Source organism: Anopheles cruzii, chromosome 3, assembly GCF_943734635.1.
Source record: "Anopheles cruzii chromosome 3, idAnoCruzAS_RS32_06, whole genome shotgun sequence".
NCBI lineage: Eukaryota > Metazoa > Arthropoda > Insecta > Diptera > Culicidae > Anopheles > Anopheles cruzii.
In genome coordinates, this window is record NC_069145.1 from 36,350,361 (window position 1) to 36,376,489 (window position 26,129).

The 26,129-nt window shown below is 52.0% G+C and overlaps 1 protein-coding gene across 1 annotated transcript in view; it reads left to right on the forward strand.

The window, feature by feature from the left end:
• Window positions 1-26,129, forward strand: part of LOC128275179 (uncharacterized) — an 81,463-nt gene that overhangs the window by 2,485 nt on the left and 52,849 nt on the right. Inside the window, exon 2 of the mRNA XM_053013592.1 lies at window positions 811-1,821. Coding sequence (XP_052869552.1) covers window positions 811-1,821 — 1,011 coding nt within the window. The remainder of the gene's footprint in view (window positions 1-810; window positions 1,822-26,129) is intronic.

Consider the following 26,129-nt stretch of genomic DNA (forward strand, 5'->3'; position numbering starts at 1 on the left):
GAGATGCATCGCGCGGGTCCACCGCGAAGCCAACGTTGGGGTCGCAGCCGAAAGGACCACCGATCGAAAATATGCGTTTCCCTGGCCCGTTCTCTCTTTTGGCCCTCTTTGGGGCCGGGTCGCTAAGTGATGCGTGTCGCCAGTAGCTCCCAAATAGGCTCTTTCCGGGATCCGGCGCCGCCGCCGGTGCGTCCGGTGGAATGCGAGTGGTCGGCCATGCTGTGCGGATGCTGAAAATGCACTTTAAGCCCATTCGATGAAGCATCTCTTTCGAATGCGACAATCTTTTGTGGCTCCGATCGGCAGCACTGCCAGCCAGCAATTGGATTGCAATCGACGACGGGCTGTTGTGGTTCTCGTCGTGACTTGTTTCAAGGGCGACATGATTTGCTCATTCGCTTCAAATACGATGAGCAATCCTTGGGTGGAAGACACTATCCAATCCGTCACTTGATGGTCTGTCCGTAGTTTATGGTTTCACACAAGAATTGGGACCAATGCTGGGTAACTCAAGGCCCTGGCGAGTTGAGCCGTATCAAGACCCGAACGGGTCCATATCTCCCTTCCACTAGCACACCGAGCAGCTTAGCTAATCTTGAAGGTCTTGATCCACTTCCGAAGCCTAGCTGATATGTCAGCTCTGAGCTGCGGGCTTTGACTTGATAACGGGGCGTCTGGTTCGGTCTGGATTCGGTTGTCTGATTTGGTTGTTTTGGAGTCGTTTCGAGTCCGAGTCTACAGAGCATGACGGGGTACAGTCCGGGGCAGACCTCCCTCCCAACTGATCGTTCTCCGTTTGTGTGTTTTCAGCGCAAAGCGCGGTACACCGATACCTCGTACCTAATCTTCCAGCAGCTGGACAAGGGCGGCGTCCGGTACGCGTTCCCACTCGTCGTCGGCCTCCTTCAGTCGCCGCGGAAAAGCCCACCCGAAAGTGAGGGAAGACCCGCATCCCCGAAGACTCCGTCCGGCGACACCACCAACGAGGCCCTCGTGATCGACAGCCCCGAGGAGTCGATTCTGGGGAAGCACAAAAAATGCAGCACCTACAAGGCGAAGGACACCCGCAAGTCGGCCGGCGGTGGCATCCCCCGGCGCCAGAGTAAAATCGTGGAGAAGCGTCGGAATCGGCGCAGTTTGGAGCTAAAGTCGGTCGAGGAGTTGCCCCGTGAGGAAGAGGAAACCAAAGAGCACCAAAGGCAACCGGAGCCGCAGCTGCAGCTGGAGGAAGCCGGGCGTACGGACACCAGCGCCGCCGCCGGTCAGGATGAAACGAAAGTGCAAATCTGTGATATATCCGGTCGGGGAGGAACCGATGCCACCGGCGGCCATCGGACGATCAGTGTCATCAGTAGTGACGAGCCGGACAGTGTGCAGCAGAACATCCGGGTGGCGGTAGACTTTCACCATCGGCCCAACTCCGAGGTTGAGCCGCCTTCGGGTCCTTCGCGGTCGCTCGTCGAGGCGAACAACAACGATTTGAAGTGCAAAACCCAAAACGAAGTGACTCCCCGGTCGACGGTTGACTCGGACGTGGAGTCCGTCAGCACGCTAACGCCCAGCATCGGTCCGGGAGCCGACCTGCGGGTGCGGGATGAACCACCGCGGCCAGGGTCGGACCTGTCGGTCTCGGTGGCGGCGCCGTCACCGGGTGTCCACCGGGTGGCGCCAAGTGTACAGATCCGACGCAAACAGTACCCGTACGAGCCGTGCTATCTGGTGGGCTCGGAGTTCAGTGACACAAGTGATTTCACCGACACGGCCAGCAGCGTCGCCAGTGACCTAGATGAGGCCGAATACGCCCGGGTAGAGCTCCGCAAGGTAGGTAGTGCCGCTCGGCGTGACACTCGGATCACGTTTCAATATTTGCTCGCCAAAGGATTGCCCAGAGCCCAAGACGCGCCCCGCGAAGGTGCGATATCGGAAACTGATAGCCCGTGCGGTCCGTTCGGTCTTCCTTCGTCCATCGGGTTTTGATGGACTTGTAGGACTCGTCGCGCATGGCTGGCTTGAAACAGAGTTCCCCGAAGGTACTCCGACTCTAATGGGGGCCAGTGTCAGTGTCCAGCGCACGGTGGGTGCAATGTGTCCAAATATTGGAACGGGTCGACTTCTGGTGTGGTGCCTCGGGTCTACGAAGGTGCGGTCAGCGGTCACGCGATTGATAAGCCATTTACGCGTTGATGTTGCTTTATGGTGTGGTTTGTGGTTTTGATTGGTCCGCTCGCGTGGTGGTCGTTTACGTCTCTGACATCGACGGTCAGACCTTTTTTCGGGTCTTCCTTTTGGGGCGGGTTCCCGGGTGTCCAGCGCTGCTGATGGACGGCCGGGAAAAAGTGTACCTCAGAGATCGGACGGCGTGCTCGGGCCGATGCGGTCCGAGATTGATCCATCGGTTCTTTACGACGTGCCGGGGGCTTTTATGGGCACCCCGAAAGGTGCGTTAAAGTGTCTCCACCGAGACGGAGCACAACCGTCGTTCCTCACGCCGTTAAACGGGAGAGTCCAAGATGCGGATCGGATGAGGGCTTTGTTTCCCAATTCTATCCATTTACATTTGTTAACGATGTTTATCGTTGGTACCATCATTTTACCGATTGACATGCGATGTCAATTGATACGTCAAAAGCACAGCCCCAGACGCAACATGATATCGGATTATTGCCGGGGAACATTGTCTTTTTAACGGATTTGTCGTCAGTCAGAGGAATAGCCATCGTAGCATGCAGCTTGCGCCGTTACAGCGTTATTCTGTGGCCGAGCTTCACAGTATTGACGCTAGATGGCGCGGCTAACGCGTACGGTTCGCTCTCGTGTGTGTCTCGGCTAAGCGATGGCGGCGTTACGCAAAGGTTTCAATTTCTAATTTATGCTCGTTGGTGACATTCGACACTAAAAACATTCTTAGGCTGTTTTATAGGTTCCAATCCGATTGTGAGTTAACAAAGAATGTCAACAAATAGAAAATTCGGTACATTTTACTGGCAATTTTGATTAGCGTAAGCGAATAATCCCATAACGCTGAACGCGCGCAGTTCACACAAAGCAAGCACGTGAAGGGCGGCGATGCTTGCGAAGATCGGATGGTCCGGCATGTTTCCCACTCACGACAGCCGATTGTATGCGGCGCCGGGAGCAAAATATGTGAACAATCTATGCTTTCTATGCTTTTCCCGGTCGGTGTGGGATCGTCGGTTGTTTTCCGCCGTGGCCGCCGTAACCAACTCATTATTCCGAAACTCTTGGCGGTTGCCACGATGCCGACCGTACGATAGCATGCCCCAGCCTCCAGTCGGCCGGCCCGCTCACTTTCCGCAATTTCGCTGGCGCTTTGGGGTGGTGATTCCGAAAATTAAATTGTCTTTACAACCGGTACCGAAAGGCGGTGGCGGGGCGCACTTTCGGGACGCGAGGGTAATTTATCGCAAATTAATCACCAATCCGCGGCGGGCCATCCCTTGGCCTTGGGCTTGACCGTTCGCTGACCGACTGGCCCACTGTGGCCATTTTCGGAAAGGGTTTCGCCTTGCGCCGCCGTTCGGCACTAGAAAGTGCCGGTGCTATGTGCCGGTGATGGAACCGTGATAAAAATCTCCTGACGGTCCGGCCGGCCGCCCGGCGGCAATGTGCCGCAAAGACCTGAAAACCGGCCTTCTATCGACGGCGCAGACCAACAGATGTGGGAAGCACGCGGGCATCACGGTCCATCGCGAGCAAGAGGATGCGCGTGTTTGTTGCTTTAAACGTTCTCGGGGATCGGGGTCCCGAGCTCCCGGGACCCCGGTGGGGGTGGCGGCGGATGGTTCCTTAAAAGCATTAGTGTCTTATGTTTGCCTTCTATCGCCGGAACAAATCGATCACCCGTGGTCCGACGGCTCGGGTTGTGTGCCCCGGGTCACAATGTGTGCCCCGGTGCTGGTAGTTGTGATGGTTGTCTTTTTAATGCTCTCGCGTGCACTGCCCTGGTCTGCGGTTGGACCAATGTCTTGTTGCCGGGGTGGGCGATTTGTAAACAGACCGCTGTTCCTCACCAGGATGAAGTTGCCGATCGGGAAATGTATTTTTATTTGTCCATCTCAAATTTGACGTATCCAGTCCGTCGCTAGTGGTCAGCGCTTTTGACATTCAACGCGTCTGCCCGCCCGCCCGATTCGGAGGTGTCCATGACGCAAATTGTGCAGGAAGCGACGCGTTCTGCGGGGAACATTGTTTTTGCAGACTGAACTTCTCGCTCCATGCTGTATCTGTCATCGATATCCGGCCAGGGGATGAGTTTTTAAACGATGCTGTTCTCTTGAAATGCACCCACTTTTTGGGGACTGTTTCTCGAGAATCGTTCAAATTATCATCTTTCGCCGGATACTTAATTAGCATAACAGCATATTAGCATAAGTTTGATGGCAGACCATCGTTCGGACGCTCGGCGAAGCAATATTCAAATGAAATTGCCGTTCGAAGATGACCGCGAGCGTTGCAAAGGTCAAAGAAGTTTCCAGAACATAACCCTGCATCTAGAAACCAGTTGCGGATGGCGAGCTTTGCAACCTTGGCTACCCAATGATGAGATAATAAGCGCCTCGTTCTTGAACGTACAAGCGATTGTACTCCTTAACCAATAAATAACCAATATCGAAGAGAAATTGCTTATCGGCTTCGATGGATCTGGTGCTGCCTACCGTCGAGCCAAAGTGACGATACTCGCGGCGGACGATAACTCGGCGTCGATCTCGTGCTGGGTCCCTGTGCAAGCCTCCAAGTGGTGCCTCCAGGAGCCGCTGCGCACCAGGAGCCGTTAGTTCGTTTTATTTACTTCGGTCCGATAAAGATGTAAAGGACGTTAGGCCGCCGCCGCGCCCCGGTCGTACGGTCGTCGATTTGGACGATTATGCGCTTTAATAGACTCGTAAATTATATCATCATGACACGTCCGCGTGGATTGCGGCGCTGTCTTCCGTTTATCTTGCGCCACTCCCAGGTGACCCGAGGTCGGCCTTCGTTGGACTCCCAGCGGGCGAGATGAGCGGATGCCGAAGTGGTAGCTGCTGGGTAGCTTACTACAGTGGCAAGCGCAGTCCCACCGGGGAGTCGATGGCGGTCCCTGGCCAATCTTTTACTGCCAGGTTTGCGGCCGGAGAGAGAAAGTAGTTTTTTATTTGAGTTGCACGAACTGAACGAAACGTTCGCTACTTCCGTAGGCCTGCGGGACTTCCTCAGATTGAGAGATTACTCACAGATGGATACAGAAGTAGAATAGCGTAGGTCTCGTTGGTGACATGAGCAAATATTTGTTACTGTGATGATGAACTGTAAACTCGATTCTTCGATCGATTCTTCAGCGCTTGTCAAGACGGTCAACATCTTGCAACGCCACGCAAGCCAGGTGAATCTATCGACGACCATAATTCAACGCTACGAATCCTCTTCACGATTACAGGACGTCGGTGGCACAATTGGCGAATAAATTATGATTGCATCTGTTTGACTTGAACGATGTGTTGGTCGGCCCAACTCCAACTGGAGCCCGTTGTGCCCATTTAATGAAACAATCATGATGACTGTGGTATTAATAGTAGTAGCAAACAAACGGCACAGGAACTTGGCATGTAACCCGGCCAGCCACTCTCTCTGTTAAGAATGGAGTACACTCGCTCAGAAGACGTCACGTGGCGCATCCGTGGTCCATTCCAGCACCGAGCGCAAATACGCTGCCATCTTGACACATCAAACACTGTCAAAGTATCATATTTTCCTCAGTGTCCTGACGCACTTCACCTACTTCTCACAGAGCGCCCAGGTCGGCCGACGGCCATCCGACGGCGATCGCAAATTCCTGGCCGTCACCGTGCACATCACCAGGGATTTCTCACTCCCGGTGTTTAAACGAGGGCTGTGCGCTGTTGTGATCTTGTGCTGCGAGAGGAATTTGCAGCTAAAGGGCGAGGGCAACAACAACACCGATGACAGACCACCTCCACCCGCACCCGCGGATGACGGTGCTGTTTGGCCACCGCCTCCACCGGCGCGCTATCACCGCGATCGTCTTGCGGCGAACAAAAGGCTGCAGCAATTGGAACAGCGCGCCTCTCAGGAGAGGTACACACTTGGCCCACTTGGCAAGTAATTTGCGCACAACGATAATAAATGATCGCGCGTAATCGCGTCAAGATTTACGATGTATTCGAACGATTTATGGCGAACGGCCGGCCGCGGCTCGGTATGCGCGGGCGTTGCGCTCGGGGCAATGCAAGTAAGGGATGCAATCTGCGCGCCGAAGAATACGCGATTCTCGGCGGGCTCGGCGGGCTCGGCGAGCGTTCTTGGCCGGGCTCTTCAGATAGGTCACCGGTTCCGGGGACGGTGCAAGGCCTTATCCAATTTTTGCGCTCTAGTGGCGGAACCGAAATTCACTTCAACAGCACCGAATGAACCGCACGGAACGTAGCATTACAATCACATAAATCATAGCGGGCCACTTTCTCGGCACACCGCGACAACATCGAGCATCGAAACATCGCGCGGAACAATGCAAACATGGCGCGGTACACGATAAACTTGACCGCAGCAGCACGATCAAGCGGGCGGTTTAAGATTTTATGCTCGTCGAGTGGAAAGTGAACCGTGACGATCGCCGGCGATCCGGCCTTTGATTGATGGATCCCGTCGTCGTCGAACGGCACGTGCGCTCCCGGCGGAAGGGTTTGCGAAATTCGCCCGACTGATCCTCCCAGCGGTAGCTCATCCTCACGAATTGATTGACACATTTGGACTTGAAACCGTCCCAGCTCGGCCCGGCTCGTGAATCGGCTTCGGGAGGAATGCTTCCGCGGATGGGCGGCATCGTCTGATGCCGCACCGTTATTCCGCCGCCGCGCTGATCAAAGTATGAAAAGCCACCGATAGCGCGCGCCGACGCCGACGGGTGTCTAAATAGTCATCGGAAAAGCGGAAAACCCGGCCGTTCGGGCTCGGAATGTGCGCCGTGTGGCGATCTAGTGGCGGCCTCGCAGCATCGGCCCGGTCGGTCTGCTGCGGCTGCGTTTAACGTCACGGTCTAGGTTGGGCACCGGTTTTGCTGTTTTGCCACGGCCGATTGCGGGTTGTGAAAAGGGCATTACATCACGGCATGAGATCATTGTGTTTTTTGGGGGGATAAACTTGTTTTCCACTCACCAACTCGCCGACCTTCGGCACAATTAGCGTGTTGGCGGTGTTTAGTTTTTATATTTAAATTTCCCCGATTCAGTCTTAGCTGCCCCTTTTGGAGACCCCCAAAAGCTGCACTTTTTTGTAGTTGGGTTGTTTTGGGAAACAGTTTACAAGTTGCTTTTCAATTTTGTACCGACAACATCCAACCTTAGCGGAAAGTTGGAATCACATCGAAAGCGGATTTAGGTGGATACGACTCAGAACTACCGGTAGTGCCGGAATCTCTTGCCATTTCTCGGCTCGGAGGATCGGAGGAGACCTTTGGCGACCTCACGCGGAGCAGAGCTGGTGAACCGGTGGCGGGTGCCCCGCGGTCGCTGATGGTGGTCGATTGATCGGTTTCGGATGCTCTTTGGGGGCCGAAGACGGCTCCTCGACCGAAGCCCATTTCTGGTGGCCACTATTTTAGCTAATCCCGTTCCGCAGCTCGCGTCAGTCGCGTCGTCTCGGTTCCCGGCGTACGGCCCGGCATGTTGTGGCCCGGCCCGGCGCGTATTCTGCCCATATATGGACGCAGCATAATGCAGCCCCACACACACGGTGGCTGCACGGGAATAATTGAGTCAAATAAGGAAGTGAAAAGCTTCGGAGTCGGGAGTCGCTGGTGATCGCTCGGAACTTTCTACGGACAGGCAGCCCGTGGCCTGGCCGATAAACCTATTCGGGGGGTTCGGCGTTTTTCTAATGAATCTTGTAGAGTTGGCTTTTTGGGCCAACTCGTTGAGCAACTCGTGTTGAGAGGGCTGCGTTGTAGTTCTTCGAAGAATTCCACGCTCCGGTCGGTCGGTCGGTACCTGCGAAATGACGCAGATTAATGATAGTGGACCGTGTGGAGCGTTTGACGACTAAATTTAGACCAACCGGGATGATCTGGTAAGCGTCAGGCCGCAGCCGGCCGGCCGAGCCGAGAAATGATCGATCGCTTCGTTGCGTATCGCCTGGCGTAAATGTTGGCGAGTTAACGGACTTGTTTCCACATCCGTTCCGAAAGGTATGCGGCGGCGGCGACACTCCAGAAGGGCCGACCGGGGACTGGATTTATTGGGCGGTGCGCATCGCCCGGACCACCAGAGTCCTGTTGGTCCGGGACGCCGAGCGCCGGAACGCCTCGAATGTCAATAGCAAGCAATTAACGGGTTTCGAGCGCCCAGCGCAGAGTCATTAATGTCAAGCGGCGGTGCTGCTATCAAAACTCCAGGTCGGCAATTTAAATTGATCACCGTTTAACAGCACCCTGGCCGTAGTTGGACTTTAACTGCAAATTGCATTTAAGCCACGATGGATGGTGGGGCTTTTAACGCTACGGTGACTTGTTTGCGATTGGGGCCGAACACCGAACACCGAACTGATATGTCGTGGCTCCGTGGGCCGATGATAACTTCATCTGTAACTCGATAATTAAGCGCTGCCGTTGCTGTTGCTAAGATTCCCAACAGACCCCGGGACTTTCAGGTATCCGTGTGTCGCGCTACAAAGTTGTTTCGCTCTCCAGAAACTGTTCCAATGCGAAGATCACTCGTCGTCTGGGAGGTCTGACCTGCAATGAGCTCCATACGCTGGACCGGGGGCCTCAGCATTGCTCTGTTTTCACCAATAAATCGTTTGCTACGTACTATGCGAGCGGCATATGTGGCGCCGACGTTAACCACACGAAAGGGGGCGAAAGTGGCCCGTAACGAGGCGTGTTACGATCGCCATGGGTGGCTCGCCCCCTCGCCGGGTTCCCGCAGCGCCGCTTTTGCCGGCAGTAAGTCACAATTAATCCGAAGGTCAATTTCACCAACCATTGCAGCATTCCAGAAGGGAAACCAACCGACCGATCCGGTGATACATCACGGTACCGATTAAGAGTCCCGCAGAGCGGTAGTCCTCGGGACTTTGGAACTTTGCTCAAGACGATTTGAATAATGGGACTTGACATTCGAACTTGACCCCGTGCCGAACGACTTTCTAGACTTCCTAGGGCTTCAGCCACTGGTGGTTCGATTGAGGTCGGCCTCCCGGACTTAGCGGCGGATACACTCTCCCAACAGATTCTGCCCCGTAGCTGACGCGTAACGTTCTGTGATGAAATTGATACCAATCTCAAGCCGTAGGTGTTGGTCAACGTGCTGAAGGCCACCTCCGCCTACTCTCGGTTACTTCTAATTCCGGCGCCGTTGCTCAACTCCCTCTTTCCGGTTGGCAACTTAATGTGGCCACTGTGGTGTTCCCCGTCAGCCGAACGCTAGCATTAGCACGGCGGAATGTAACCTTCCCGTTCCGGAGGCGCGCACCGTGTTTACGTGCACCGCGACGTCCGAGGTCAACGTGGACGACGGGGAAATGAAACATCGCCCCCAAACCGCGGAGCAAGAGCAACTTGAACTGTGGGGGTACATTCCACTTTGGCAGAAGTAAAATGCTGCCCCATTGAGACCTGGCCGGACAGCCACAGCCAGGGGCGGCCACTCTTGGGCAACGTTGATTGACTGGTTGATTAAAGTGCGTTAACTGTTTACCAGCAGCAGCAGCAATGGCCGGGCAGCCGGGCAGCCGGGTAATGGTGAAAAACGACAAGATTCACGCCGTGGATCCCGTGGAACGGAGGCCGAAGAAAAATCGGCTTCCATTTACTTTTCACCGGCCATTTTTGTTGTTGGCCAAACATCGAAACGTGCAAACCGTACTTAACGGTTCTCTCAGCCCAGACGCTCTCGCTGGCCAAGTCCTAGCCTAGGCCAGGCCAAGCCAAACCATTCCTCGGCCTCGGACGGTCAAGTTCGTTGCGAAAGAAACCGGACCTTCGCGCGATCGCTTGACTCGGCGCGCCTATCAAATCGCCGGCGGAAGTTGGTAACCGATCGTCCCGGGATGTGGGGGGACCTAAGCAAACAAACAGACGGCGCGAACTGGTAACTGGCGACCGGCTCGATGTGCGTTTTCACTCTGTGTGTGTGTGGCTAAACATTACCGAATGGTCAGAGCATTCGGTCCAGATCTCGACGGTGGATCGCGAGGGACACATTCCCTCGCCAGGCGAAACGCTCCGACCCGCATGGGACCATTTCCCGGCCGCCAGACCCTCGCCAAATGGCAGTGAGCTCCACTGGCATTGCTTCGTTTTTGGCCGCCCTCTCCCGTAAGGGCCAGCGTAAAATGTCGGCCAACGTAGCAGCAGCAGCACTCTCGAAGCAGATCACGAAACCGGGACGTCTCGGAACCGACCAACACGATCCAGTTTTATTCTAGCCCTCACCCCACCCCCCAGCTGTTGTGGTGGCAATTGTGTAAACAATAGTACGGCAACACCAACGTGCGGCGCGTCGGCGGCCGTGTGGCATACATGATAAATGTATTGGCAAGTTGAAATTTTCTCCCGCAACATACGAGAGGCGAAACGATCGGCTTTTTCTCGGCCCTCGGTCCTCGGCTCGATGGCGTGTGTGTTGAGAAATGTGTCGGGACGAAATAAATGAACGCCCGTGAGGTTGCGTGAGAGCGCGCAGACCACGACAGAACCCGTTTTCGGTAACAAGAATTCGCAGCCGACCGGGGGTGGCCGGGTACGACCGAGTGGAGGAGTTCATGTTGGTGGGTCTGAATTTGTTTGGAGTTTTCACCGATCGTAGGTTGGTTGGCATGCCGGCCTATGCTGAGCTATGCAGAGATCTATTTTAAAAGCAATTCCAAATAGAGTAGTGCTTCAAATTTTGGGATTCATTTACGCTAAATCAATCTGGAAAAATGCATTCCATTTCTATTATCCGTTTCATAGTTATGAGATTATCATTTTACAGTTTTTGAATGTATCTGTCCACTCATGTGTCAACATTTTAGTTGAATGTCTGTCATTTTAGAAAATTATTCACTCATCAACAGAACAACGAGTCAAGATTATTTAAACTTACCCCAAAAGTAGGAATTCATACTTTACACATTACACACACTTTTATTTATTTATTTGCTTATTTGGAAAACTGTCAACGGGCAGCTTAGCCTAATTGACAATAAAGACTTAACCTATCACTTAAAACTAACACTAATCAAACTGATGCGTAAATACGTTTCGAGCCATTCGAAGTGACTTTGGTCGTTATAATCGTTCTACTGTACAGTGCGTTGGTAAGATTGTGCGAAAATTGGAAAAACGTACGCACAACTGAAAATATCGCTGCTATAAGTGCAAGTGTGATCGAAGAGTCTAGTTTGTCGCTAACTCGGGCACTGAAACCCTTAATCGGTTGAAGAGAGGCCGTTACACGAGAATTCAGAAAAGGACACTATTTTTTTCGAAAACGACGAAGAAAGAACCATTACCGTATATTCCGAGCGATACCACCAGAAGATATACAATGTTTTTTGGCCTGCAATTGAAGATATGGGCCTGCGAGAGAACTTCGATGATGTCAATTGGCGAGCAAGATCATGCGACTTGACACCGTTTCTTGACGTTTTCTGGTGGGGCTACACAAAAGATCGTGTTTATGCTGATGAGCTTGCAACTTTGGAGCATTTCAAAAATAACATTCGCCAAGTTATGGTCGAGGTACCAGAAATGTCCACATAACCATTGAAGTTTATCTTCTGAACTCTGTGACTCTGAACGATATTGTATTTCACGCATAATGGATAGGATAAACTTCATGATAAAATTTCATCAAAAACCTTTTTTTCATTTGTTTTCAAAGCTCTTTTTTTAAACTAGAAAATAAAGAACCTTGTAGCTTACTAGCGGATGAGATTGTCCTGGTTCGACTGGGCCCATTTGTTGATCATTGAAATGGATTCGCGTATCGAAAACATGCTAGCTGCATGCTAGAATTCTTTAAGCTTCTTCGCTCGAATTTTAGATGTTTTGGCGGATTGACACCCTGTCATCTAACACCCGATTTAGATTTGTAGATTTGCTGGAATATCCCTCATACTAACTTTGATCCTTGTTTTGGTATTCTTTCAGGTAAGCGTTTCAACTGCTTCTTCCAACAGAGAGCTGTGTAAGTACAAGGGCCGAAAGCGAAATGCGATCAGTACGTACAATTTATCAAAAAAGCATTAATGTAATGCCCCAGCGGCACGGTGCGCCCTGCTGAATCCCTGCTCCATTAACGTGTTCGCACTCATCTGCATAACCGTACGTTTTGCCGGGTGCTTACTTGTAAATCATGCGCTCCTTAGCCTTCAGGTTAGACTTCTGAACAGCCGCAAGGAAAGGCCGTTACGAGGCCGCAATCAACGACGCCGGGCCAGAACGTGCCGCCGTCTAATGAAACGACTACGTGTGCGCTTTCAGCTCGCAGAGTAGCTGCCGCCAGCGGTGATCTAACTGGTGATCCTCATGCATATGCATAGCCGAGGATCGCAGCATTACAATTTATCGCTTACTCTCCGCTTGATAACATGTACTGCTCAATTATTATCGAATCTAATCCGTTTCACAGGCATCAGCAACTCGATTCAGTATTCAAATCACTTTATCCAAGTGTAACGAAACCATCACTCTCGTACCGAACGCTCGCGGGATCCGGATGATTCCTCGAATGACCTTGTTCAAGATGAGTGCACACGCCATGGCCAGGAGACGAACCCCCAGCGGTGCAATTTGTACTGTTTTGACGGAATCATAAAAACCCCGTTAAACCGTCCGGACCCAAAGGGGTTCCCTCTCAGCAGAGCGATGGTCGGCGCGCGCCAGTGAAGTTCCCCTTGAGGGTGATAAAGCAATCGCCAGCTACGCTCACCCTGCGCTCGAGGAACCAGCCACTTGGGATAATTTTCTGTGAATCCTTTTTTTTTTCTTCTTCAACCTTACGCCTTGCGCTCTGCGCGAAAAGCATTTGCGCTCTGTGCGAAATGTGCGAAAACTAATAAACTGGTGGAGCGTAATTTATTGAACAATTGCCGCGGCACGGAATGGAAGTGGCTGTGGTGGCAAGAAATTAAATGTCTTCCCATCTCGCCCTTCGGCCCCTTTCCACATCCTTCATACAGCGGCGCATCCAAGGGGTATCCATTTTCGCGGCGCGATCGCGATCACGATCGATGCTTGTGTTTCCGTTTGCGTGTCAGCTATGATTAGTCTTCCTGGGGGGGTCGGCCTTTCCCGGTTGGCGGTGCAGAGTGTTTGTCCCTTTGCCAGTGTCCGCTCTCTCCCGTGTCCGCACCTGATGGGCGGGATGATGGGGTGTGCATGATTTGTGCCGCGCCGCTGACGAGGAATTGGCTTGTTAGTGGCAGTTCCATAAAATGCTTCCTAAGCAAACATTAATCTGCTGCGCTGCGTGGAAAACGCGAAGCGCGTTATAGAGATGTTTCACGGCGCTAGGCAAATTCTTTCCGACCTCCCGGACCTCGCGGAGGAGCCGCAGCCGACGGGTAGAAGCGGGGAAATTATGACGCCCATAAATTAGCGTCGCCATTTGTTCAACAAACCAACCGTGCAGCATTCGATTAACATTTCGGACGACCTTCTGTTCGGCACCGTGATGCGTTTAATTGAAAAAGGGAACACATTTTTATGGCACTAGCTCACTTTATGGCACTGGCCTATGCATAATCATTTCGCGGACTCGGACTCCAATCTGAGATCCAGCGAGGACGAACCAATAATCATTCGGACGCAAACTGTTCCACTTGATAGATCAAACGTAAACATTGCTCTGTAGCATCGTCCGCTTTCTGATCTGCTTGAGGTTATTTTTAACCCTTTTCAAGTAGACGTTCGATGTCTCGAAAGAGGGCTGCCTGCCGATCGTAGTAATTAATAATCGCTCAGAGCATGTCTCATTGCTAATCATACCCTGCGACCGGCGCGCAACCGTCCATGTATTCTTTTATGCGAAAACATAAATTCTTTGCACTGCCTGTCGTCGCCGTCGTCGTCGAGGAACTGCGCGCTACCAGGCGCATTAGCCGATGAGCGACGGACGAAGTGGCTAGAGAGGCACCGTGATTAGTGTTGGCCTCTGTTGGCCTTTGCGTACATGTTTTGATTGAATCATTCCGTGGCATCACCACATGGCGTTCGACACGTTTTTATATTGCTCCGTCCGGCCGGCAAATTCCCGTTTTGCAAAGTCCCCCGACCAGGGAACTCTTTCTCTCCTTCGCTCTCTTTCTCTTAAGCAAAATATGACGCTTGGAGGCAACCTTTCATCGGTCATCGGTCTCCGGTCGGGCATGCTATTTTTGACAGCCATACGCCGATGCTCCGGTGTTAATGGATTGCGAAGAATGTCCCGATGATGCGCCGTGCCGGTTCAGCTTTCTACTCGCAAACCAACCCGACTCAAATATTGAATTATGAATAACTCATGGAGTTCGGCGACGATACGGCGACGATTAGCCGATCGATCAGAGTGGGACCTCTTCCGAGTGACACTCATTTGCCTCCTGGCGCGGGCTGTGGCGAGTGTTTGTACCTTGCCCTGTCATGGCTTCGTCTAACCGATGAAGACAGATCCTTACAGTGACACTTTTTCTCCGCAAAAGCCCTTTCCGGCGGTAGGGTTTCTCCGAAAGGCTTTTTCGTATCGCTACAAGTTCCAGGCGAGGCTCGCGTGCATCCAGTTCGACCGATACTTTGCGCCACAGTAACGATGATTGAATTATGATACCCGGCCGGACCCCCCGCTGGCCGTACTCAAATGCCAAACACCCACACCTTATCCTGCGTGGGAACCGGCTCACCTTCCGCAGCGCGAGTGCTAAGAGGAAAATAATGAAATAATTAAATTTCATTTTACCTCCAACTTGGCCGCTGGGCTCTTCGCCACCTCCGAAAGTGGTGGCTTCTCTAGTGGAGTGGTGGATTTAGAAATTACCATTCCCAATTTGTTTCTTTTCACCACCACCACCCCCACGGTGGCTGTAATCAATCATCAGGCCGCGCCACTTGCGCGGGAATCGTGAATGCGTGATTATTTTGCCAACTCCGATAAAATGGTTCCTTCGTGGAAAATTTTGTGGCACACTGTCGTAAATTTTTCACGCCCGCCCGTGGGCGGTAAAGGGCGGCTGGGCAGGCAACAATGTTACCGTACATCGAGGAATTTTCCAACACACTCTCTCTATCTCTCTCTTTCTCTGCTCTGCTCTGGAAGACGTTCAGTAACATCTGCGGCCATCCGGAGTACATTTCGGATCGGACGAATAGCTCTTACATAGATTCCGTTAGCTGCGTTAGCCGGTGGCTGGAATGTGAGTTCGCAAATCAAGAACGAACAGCTCCTCGCAAGGTGTGGCGACCGCGATCCGAGCCGTCGCTTCAGGATCGTTCCGATTCTTGAGCGCGTGTGCATCTATCACGTTGCATTAACGTGTCGCCGCCGGGCGCCAGTACTCAGCATGCTCAAGGAACGGAGCACCCATGCCGTGTGGCAAGTAAATGCGCACAAATTTCGCCACCTCCGCCTCCGCGAATCGAGCTTGTCCTTGGCACCAATCGCTTCCTTGCTGTTAGAGGTGTTAAAGAGCGGACAACATAAGGACGTGGCTGTGGTGCGTTTTTCGCACGAAACTATCGATCTCGCGCCAAAACCAATAACCAACCATGCGTGGAATGGAATATGTCCGTGGATTGGTATCCGAGGTGCGGCCCGGAAGCGTGACTCACCTCGGTGCGATGAATTAATTACTGCGTGACCTCGCCCGACGACAGGACACACAGCTCCGACCGGGTCGGTCGGGCGGATTATTAATTCGTAGACCAGCTGTTTTCTAGTCGCCAGCCAACAAGACACTCTGCGCGCGACGATCATGCTTATGACTTCACTCTTACCTTTTTTATGTTTTTCGGGGAATCTTGTTTACTTTGTGTGCTATTCATAGAGATGGCGATTGCACATAGCGGCAATAGCGCATCTGTGCCTTTGTGTGGCAACGGAGCAGCACGGCCTCGAGTAGGCACAGCACCGAGAGGGCAGTGCACCTCTAGAATGATACTTTTCTCTGCCCGGCGATGCTCTTCCCGGTGGCAATGTGGGTTAATCAATGGGTACCCATTCTCGTTGCCAACCTTGGCCATAGTGGGGGGGTGCGATCGGCAATGCCGTTGGCGCAACTGCGCGGCACACGTTGTGCTCAAATTTAGCTCCTTAACCAGAAGGGGGCTGATGTCATTTGTTTTTATTTGGCACAAGTGTAGTTCTGGTCAGACTCTGGTAATTATCATATTAATACTGGTGTTTGTTATTTTTAGAAAACGGCATAGAAATGGCGTAGTATTCCAAAACATTGTAGGGAATCGTTGGACCGCACGACAATCGATGGTACGTGGTCTGTACAAAAAGTATCAGCAATTTTTGTTTTATTTTTCAAAACATCTTTAGTGTCGTCCTTTCATGAGGTTTCTCAGTTTCACGTTCAAGAAAAAGAAACAGAGAGCCAGTTCTGCCAAATACGGTGGCTGTGGCATCGTTGCTTCGCGCAAATTGCGCATACTTTGCGAGCGGTAATATTCCTTATTGACCGTTCTATCCTGTGGCTAGAACTCATGATGCATCACGCCCCTGCAGTCGAAGAAAACTTTAATATAGGGTGGTCAAATAAAAGCTTTACCTTAACCCACAGTAAACATTTAGAATGCGTCCGCGCTTTTAATTTCATTTTTCACATAAAATTTGATAAGATTCTTTGCCATCCAGTTTTTGGAGAAGATAAAAATCGCCGATGAGCCAAAACACGTTCACAGTAAAACAGCTGTCAAAAATTGACCGATTACTCAAAATGGCCGAACTTTTCACCATAAATCACTGACATGTGTAGCAACATAACACCATAAACAAATTCAAAACCGAATAAAGCATCTTCTTTAAAATCACAAATTCCCGTTACTTATTTAACGGAATGCATTTTTCGACGCTTAAACATTTATTTGAATGCTCAAAAGTCCACCACGATTGGTTTGGCAATATTCCATTCGGTCGAAGTATTGTTCAGTACATTTTCGATTGTATCCGGTCCTATTTCGGCAATAGCAACTTGAATTTGGGTCTTGAGGTCGTCTATAGTTACTCGTTTGTTCGTGAAACATGAATATCGATTGTGGCTGTCGCTGTGTTTCCCAATTTTCTGCAACCAAAATTGTATTTTATTCATAAATGGCATGAATTAACCTTTCAAATAAAAGTTCAAGCATTGAAAAATATTAAGTCGTTTTTTTGTTATAACCAAATGAAAAAGAGAACCCTTTTTTGACCATCCTATACTTGTAATACGATACTTTTTTATCGGACCTCGTATGACGAGTCCTTCAGCGCCCTGCACTTTTGGTAGGATCTTTTAGTCTAGGATTCTTTCTTTTCCGCACGGTCGCAGAGCTTTTGCATCGCCCAGATTCAGCTGTTCATTAGACGCCATAGCCGAGCATCATTCGAGCGCGAGAGTGGCGCGCGATCGAGTAAATGTGCTGAGAGCATGCGTTATGTCGAATGAACGGATTATGTGCCCGTCAGCACCAGCTACAAAAGTTGAGCATGAACCCCCAGCACACTCTGCAGCGGCTTTCCAGCGAACGCACGATGTTGGCGATCGTTTCGAGCGTCGCGCCTTACACTTTATATGCCCTATCTTACTGGCCGCTTTCATCTGGCATTCGCGTTCTATTCCGCGATGGGTTAAACTTTAAACGCCTGTAACCCTTTCGTCCATTAAAACGAAATGATCCGCCCGGCAGGAGGCGGCCAGAAACGGGACAACGCGTCAAGAAGGAGGCGAAGCACGAAGAAGATCAGCGTCGTCGGCGTCGTGCGCCACACGCAAAAAAGGCCGAATTGCAAAGGAGCGAACGAGGAGTGCAAAAAAAAGCGGTCGCTTCTCTCCCGGAACATGTGGATTTACGGGGCTTCTCGGCGCGCGGTGATCCTCCCGCCCGAAACGGACCGTCGGAGGACGTAGCCTTTTATTGGACGCGGGCGGCACACGGAACGTGAAATGAACATAGAGAGGGAGAGCGAGAGAGAGAGACACGATGTTTTCGTTTCCGTGCTCTCGGCGCACGCACGCAGCGAGGAACGTGCGGTTATGACCGCCTTTTCCTGTTCAGTCGCTGATGAACTTTTGGAGGAGCAACAGTGCGCCGCGTCAACGCGTCGTCGGTTTCGCAAGATCGGTTCCGCGGTTGTAGGGCGTCCCTCCCACCCCCCAGCCGCATCCTTCCGTGAGGGCGCAGGTTGATCACACCACGCCTAACGGTCCATGGCGGCGTTACTGTAGGCCTTCCTAGCGGCCCTAGGCGCAGCGTTTGCTTCGCGCCCCGCGAACATGTAACCAGGCGTACCGATCAACCCTTTTCGCGTGTCAGTGTGTGTGTGCTTGTGTTGTCTACTGTCCGACCTTCCTGACCTACGTTCCTATTGTGCATTTTTGCCCGTGCCTGTGAAAAGCTTAGAGCTCAACTCTCTTCAACTCTTGCTCGACTGTCCTGCGTGTGTGTCCAACAAATGTGTCGAAGTTTGCTTATCTGAAAGTGCACTAAACACGGCTAGTTCACGGCAAATCATTGTTGCAAATTGCCCTTCGGTTAAAAGCCGTGAGTTGCTTCATGCTCTTTAAAATTAACTAGCTACAGTGTTGCCAATGTGGCCGAACTAATCAACCTCAACAACCACCGCCGCTTATCGTTCCAATATCGTCGTTCGCCGCGTTATCAGTGTGCTAGTGTGTGTGTGTGTGTGCGTGTTGTTCAAGTTTGTTTACGAAAGCAGCAAAAAATAGTTCGATTGATTTTCGAAGCCAACCGCGCAAGTGGATGCCGCTCGCAACATTGGTCCATTTGGTCCTTATCAGCGCGTAAACGAAGGGCCACAACCAATAGATAAAGTGTGGTCGCTGGTCGAAACAATAACAACTCGATCGGCAGAAAACGCACCCTCCGTCAAGCATGGCGCAGTGAAACGGCTTCCCATCGTGCGCCTCGGAAGTCCAGCCAAAACCCTCGACTCGACAGAGGCCTCGTGACATCGTTCGCGACTGAACGACCAACTTCTCGTAGACCTTCGTCTCGTCCAGCACAGCCTCACCATGATAAGAGTCAATTCGCAGTCGTTCAGTCTGTCCAGCACGCTGAAAAAGGTACGACCGAGACGCGAGGGACTGGATTGGCTTCGATCGGGGAAGGACTACACCGATATGGTGGGCGAGGTTCGCCAGGGACCCGCATCATCGCGCGTAACGAACCCCCGGTGTTCAGCAATCAACGCCATGATGCGGAGTTAATTTTTGAACCAACCGTCAAATGTGTCTTGGAGGGCGATTGCCCGGTTCACTTTCCGTTTCAGAAACGCACCCGTTCGCGGCGAACGACTTTGTAGCGTTGGGTTCCAATGTTTACGGGAACGGGAATACACTGCAGGACAGGGGCCGCGGAACTAGTTTTATAGTCCTGAATGAAGTTACGATGTTTATTTACAAATGCCGGTGCCGGTGTTTAATTATCGTTCGGTTTCCATAACGAACCACCTCAAAAGCCGGGGAGATTCGGCTTCAAAAAGCCGTACCGCGACACGAGTTGTTCGGAACTCTTTTGGAGCAACTCCTGGATGTCCGAGATGTCCCAGAGATTTAGTAATAATAATACGTCTGGTACCTAAGCAAAAGGCCAATGAAGACATAGACATTACATTACTTAACTGTTGAAACGTCACACTTTATTCCGAAAACGCTTGCAGAAAATTGGGAAATATTAAAAACTTATTTCCAAAGTGATGAATCTTCAACTCGAACTATTTTAATTTAATAATTTTATCATAATTATGTTAATAAGAAGAATGGTCGTGTTTGCGGCTCGGAAAACACATACGTCGTGCAAGAGAATCCAATGCATCCACAACGAGGTGTGCGACTGTTTGGTGTGGATTTTGGTCTGGAGGCACCATCGGCCCTTTTTTTCTTCGAAAATTGAAAAAGGAGCGTCCGCAATTGTCGATGGCTTACGCTGGCGGACTGAAAAGCTGGACGACATTTGGCGTCAACAGGACGGAGCTACGTGTCATAAGGCCGGTCCAGATGTAAGGATTTGTCTGTGCAATCGCATCCCACAGACAAATCGTAGCGTCTGGACAGCGCAATTGCATCGATTTTGGTCGTTGTCGACCATCGACGCAGATCTAGAAAGTCTGAGCAAAAGATCATTAATATCTGTCCAATTTCCATACATGTGTGCGTGTGTTGATTGCGATTTGACATGTTGATGTTATGAAATCGTAGCGTGTGGACGCTCCACAGATTGCAACGATCCCACAACGACTTATCTGCGCAGACAAATCGCACAGACAAATCGTTACGTCTGAACCGACCTATACATCGACAGGCAACCACCCTATAGTTTCAACAAGAAAGATTCTCGTCGAGCCGGACGCCGAGCGAATGTTTGACATCTATTTTCTCACCCATGTTCCGGACCGGTGTTTTGTAGCGTTTTACAAATAGACCTCAAATCCTCAGAGCCGGTCAGCTCGGTGGTGATGCTGGCGCGAGAGCCCGAGGACGGGTCCGCGCCGTTCCCCGTTTTTGGACATGAATCGATCAAAACAAACATCGGGTCCGCCTATCTCTCGCACATCGCGCGCACACATCGTGACCATGTTCGTTCTGGAATCTAGCACTGCATCTCTTAACCGTTCCTCTGGTTTACACGACGCGGCCGCGGCTTCACTCTTTCCCGTCAACCAGCCAGCCGGAGCGAAACGCATCGCGTTGCAGGCCGACAACTGACCTACTAATCACTTTTACTTGTAGCCGCGACTGTGCACGAGCCGTTCCGTGGCCCAACTCATAACGTACGACACGGCTCGGGCACGACGACGACAACGGAATCGTTCATCGCGCCGCACATCTGGAAGACAGCGTTTTTGCCTCCAGATCTTTCCCGATCTGCATCGGAGCCATGCCTCCAATGTGTGCCGAAGAAAACACACTGCAAAAATTGTTCTCGCCTGTGGCTGGCGTTCTTCGGCGAATGCGGTGCGCTATGGAGTTGCAGAACTTCTGTTGCTGCGTTCCGAATTCAGCGAAGCGTTTTTTTTCTGCCACATTTTTCTGCTGCCCTTCGATTCCACGAAGAAAGACAGTCGGTTTCCATTCTGTTTCGCGCGCGCGAGTTCCTCCACGGGCGCTGTCAGTTTGCGGTTAAATGATGGCCTCGCCCGGAGTACGAACCCCCCGGTCCCGGTGGATGTGATTTCATTAATTAATGTCCGGTTACACACCCGGGAATGCTGCTGCCTCCAGCTGCTTATGTTGGCTGACTTTTGGCTGACACAGCCGGAATGCTGGGCTGTTATGTGTCTGGCATGTTTTTGTTTTCGCTTATGAACATTTCTTTCCATTCAGCGCATTGCGCAAGGCACTGCTCAGCTACCGTTTGCTTAATCCACTCCCCAGACCTGTCAGTCGTGGCCATGTTCGCGCCGGTATTTGCATGTCCGCCGGCCGGCGCCCCGGATTTAGTGGTCGTTTTTTTATTTTGTTTTAAATCGCCAATCCGTCCGGTGTCCAGTAATTAATCACACCTGTCACACAGCCGGCCGATGTTCCGGCACGCCGACACGATGCAACTAAGGGCCGACTCCCGGCGATTATTATGAATCCGTGACCATGATTTCCTGGAAGGAATGGGTTTCCCCGTATCCAGTGGCACCGCGGCCTGTCGCCAACGGATTTGGAGACCTTCAATCGATCACGGAGCTTCGCTCGCAGTGGTCATCAGCGTTCTCCCAAAACCCGAGAACAACACAACACACGGTGGCCAGCTAATGAACCATGCAAATCACGTTCTACAACCCCACCGGATTCCGGCCGAGTGGACGGAAATTTGGGTACCCTGTTGGTGGTGTGTTGTTGGACTTCTCCTTACACATCATTTCGATCCGGCCGGAATATGTGGCCGGACCGGGACAGGGTTGCCCGCGGAATACCGGTACTTTGGGGTTCGTTTCGTAACGTTTCGTAAGACGAGACCCACCGAGGCGAGGGCCCGCGAGCTGACCGCGACTTCCCCACATAATATGCTTGCCGTGCCGAGCCGTGCCATGTTCGTCGTGATAATCTACCCCCGATTCGCGGGTTTTTGCTGTTCGCAGCGCAATTCGCTGCTTCGCCTGATTTTCTTGTTGATCGCGCCCGCACCGGACGCCGAAGGGTTTTTGGAGTTTTATTTTCATTCCACCCGGCCCCCGTCGATTGGCGAAGTGTTGTTTTTACTTTGGCTTTTGCTATGTTTTCTTCGCACTCGGAAAATATGTGTTCCACACGCTCGCGGAGCCACATTCGAATCGTGCGGCGTGTCGAAAAAAAATCCTCAAAAAAATTTATAAGAAAACACCACCACCATTGTTTATTGTTCTTCGCGTGCTTCGCGTGGAAAAATAGCAACATCTTCGACGTTCGTGCGTTTTGCGCCCGCGCACGTCGAGTGGGGCTTAAGATCTGTCACTTTTTTTCCTGGCCGGTGTTCGATTTTCTATCGACAGTAAACACAAAGTTGCGTTGCGGCAGTCCCGGCGCGCAATCTTCCGGATAACGGCGATCCAGCCAAGCGGCCATTTTTTGAGAGATGTCTTATGCAAAACTCTTCGCAAACTCTTCAACCTCCCTTCTGGCTCACACTTCTGGCTCGCCGAGACGGAAGCGCCTGGCCTGGGGCGGGCAACGGAAATGAATTTATGATTTTATGACACGGCTCTCGAACTCGGCAGCTCTAACGAGACGAACGGGTCCCGCGCGCTGGTGGGACTGCGCGGCTACGGGGGTCGATCATAAATTATGTGTCTGTGCCCGCTAACGCCCGGTCCCTACTCTGGTGCGTTCCTGGAATCCCGAATGTTGGTCCTCTGCTACCTGCTCGGGGCTTCCCACTAAAAAGGGACCGCCGTACGGTCCGAGATCGGTTCGGCAAGATCTCCGGACCCAAGAACATCACGGCAACATTCTGACCTTTGCTGTAACCTTCTGACTTGTTGCTGCGAAGATCCTGTCCAGGGCCCGTAGGTGGCGCCAGCCCGATGCGCACCGTGATGCCCGCAATGAGACGCAATCGTGTGTGTCGATAAATGCCGAGAGCATGTCAACTCGCGCACTCGTCAACCTGCCGTGTCTCGGCCGATCGGCGATCAATCATCCACCAAAAAACGGTGTGATGTTGGCGAGTCAGCGAATCGCAATGTTTCGGTTGACAAAAGTCCTCAACGCCCCGCAGAACAACGTTGATGGATCGGTTCCGGAAACTGGCACGGAAACGCTCTCGCCGCGACCAGGTGTGGTGAAGTGAGCGTTCTGTACCGAGCGTGTGTCCAGGTGTGCCGACGATGATGATTATGATAATGTCCCTCCTGTGGCGAAGGCCAAAGCGGAAGCATATCACGGGAGCAGGCAGAACATTCTGGCTAATGATCCCCGATTCATCCCCTCAACGTCTATTTGTCGTTGTCGTCGTCGTCGTGGGCAAAAGGGGCGTTCTGTGTTATTTGAGAGCCGACTGCGTTTGAAGAGGGAAGTTGTTGCTTCCTGTTGCTCTACACCCAGTCTGGGGAGAGAGCCCACAATTAATCGGCAGCTTGACGAACACTTCCGACTCGCGCTCCTCTCCTACAGATGGCACATTCGCACAGGGACGATGATCTTCTTCGAACATCCCGGATCCCGGTGATGAATGTTTCAATTAGGGCTCGCTTCTTCGGAACTTGGGCCAGCCCTTTTTGGTTGGTCAAATTTCGCACAAAATCCAACAGAGTATCGGCATGTTTTCCAGCATATTCCAGGCGCACCGTCGATGCCACCCAAGCGAGCAGGAGCATGACTTGGATGTTATTTTTAGGTTCCCTCTACTGGTGGCGAATAATAGTTGGACTATTTCGTTTGGCGGAGCGGTTCCACGGAAAATGGAGAATCATCGTGTGTCGGGCCGTGGTCCGGGTGAAGGAGGATAGCACTTAGTAGCGCCTGCACTAGTTTATTTCGAGGAGCGCTGCCGTGGATCGGGTGATATGGTTAATGTTGGACAGTGAGGAATGTGAATTCCATTAACCGAACCGAACGCGCTCGCCTCGCTCGGGCGAGCTGTGTGAGATCACATGGGTTTTGTTATGGTCTAGAGTCTAGAATTGGAAACACATTTTCCTGGCACACGCGGGCGCGCCCATAACTCAAGTGTAACGCAGTTCGAGTGCGCCGGCAGTACATCATTCCGGATATTAAACTCACGTCGGAGAAGGTGTTTGGAAAAATATCAAACTCACATCATCCGGTTCGGGGTAAAAATAATCTCTGACTCGCTCGGTGCGAGTGAGTCAAAATTGGGATGATCTATTCCTCCGTTGAACGATCGAATCGGATAGCCGGCACGACATTTAAGACCGGCCGCCGAGGGCCACAGATTGACCTAGAAATAAAAAAGGGCGAAAACATAGAACCACATCAAACGTCACGAACTACGCGCGGGGGAAACGTTTAGCGAAATTGCAACTCATTTTAAAATTATAAACGGTCCTTCCCCGACGACGGTGCTGTGATTTGCCGCCGCACCCCGCGAGGCTTCTTTGGCGTGGCGCAGCATAACGAGTGTCGACTCATGCTCCGGTGCCTAATGATAGTAATTTGATTGTGGCTCTTGTGACCCACACGTACGGCCCAGGTCGGCCGACCGACCGGTGGGATAGGTTCGGGTGATTTATTAGCCGCTTGGCCGGCCGACCGGTGGGCATGGAGTGACTTTCCGTCGCGCTAGAGGGCAGATTGGAGACGATGGAGATACGATTGAGCGATAGCGCGGGAGATCACTTTCCGACTTGATTGATATTTACACAGCGATATTACCCCCCGAAAGGCTTAATTACTTCGGCGCGGCTGACCCTGACTCATTGACTTCGCGCTGCCGTTGAAACATCAAACGACCGCTGCATGGAATTAGTATTTGCCAAAGCCAAATGACTCAAGATCTCCACATAGCGGGGGTGAGGAGTAATAAATTCACGAAACCGAGGTACCCCACTCGGGTGTGAATTCCAATAAAGCCCAACGAAAGATCGCAAACAGCGTCAGTGGCTTCGCGAGAGCAGCGTCTATCTTTCTGGCGTGTCTTGAGGTGTCGCAAATGCGTGCCGATGACTCACCGTCACCCCGCTAGGTGCTTATGATGCTCGGCCGGGCGCAAATAGTAACCGCAATCCCCGCCCGACCGCCGCCCGCCAGGACAGACAGGACAGAACCGGTCGCCCTTCGTCTTCGGGCAGCCGTCACCGGGCGCGGATTTAGTGCGCATTTGCATTAATAAGCCAGCGAGTGGAAACCCCATTTAAGGCCGGGCAAAGGATTGGATCACGTTACAGCGCCGGGAAGTTCCCACCCGACGAGATTGGAAAAGTGCTCCCATTTTCATTAGCAGCTTTGCGGCCTAATTACTACTGGCCCCCTCTCCACTGGCTCTCACCCTGTGCTGACAGATGAGATCGATGAGGGCGAACACACCGTAGCAGTAGCGCCGTGTCTTGCGTTCTAGAGGGACACGCGACCCAATCATTAACCCTGATGAGTTTTAATGGCCACACCCAATCGTCGCTTTATTGGCCGTTCCTTCCATTCCGGGGGTTCCCTTGGATAAGATGTGTTTTGATTTTAAAAGCTTTTCCACTTTTTCCACGGAATGGAGCGCGGCGACGCCGTGTCACGCGGGGCTATCGCGGGCGCATCACTTCACGGCGATAATTTACTATCACACTGGCTGGACTCTGCCACCGAGCGGGCGGCGAGGCAGCGGTGCATTCCACAAGGTCATGTGAAGTTGATTGAATGCCTAGAGTCAGGGAAGAATATGGCCGTCGAACGGGAAGCCCTCTATGTGTGAGGTCGTTCCGCACGGAACCTTAGGGTGTGGCATTCTCGGCCCTGCCCGGCCCGGCCACCGTCAATGATTGATATAGAGAGGGGAGAAGCCTCCCGGCCCAAAAACC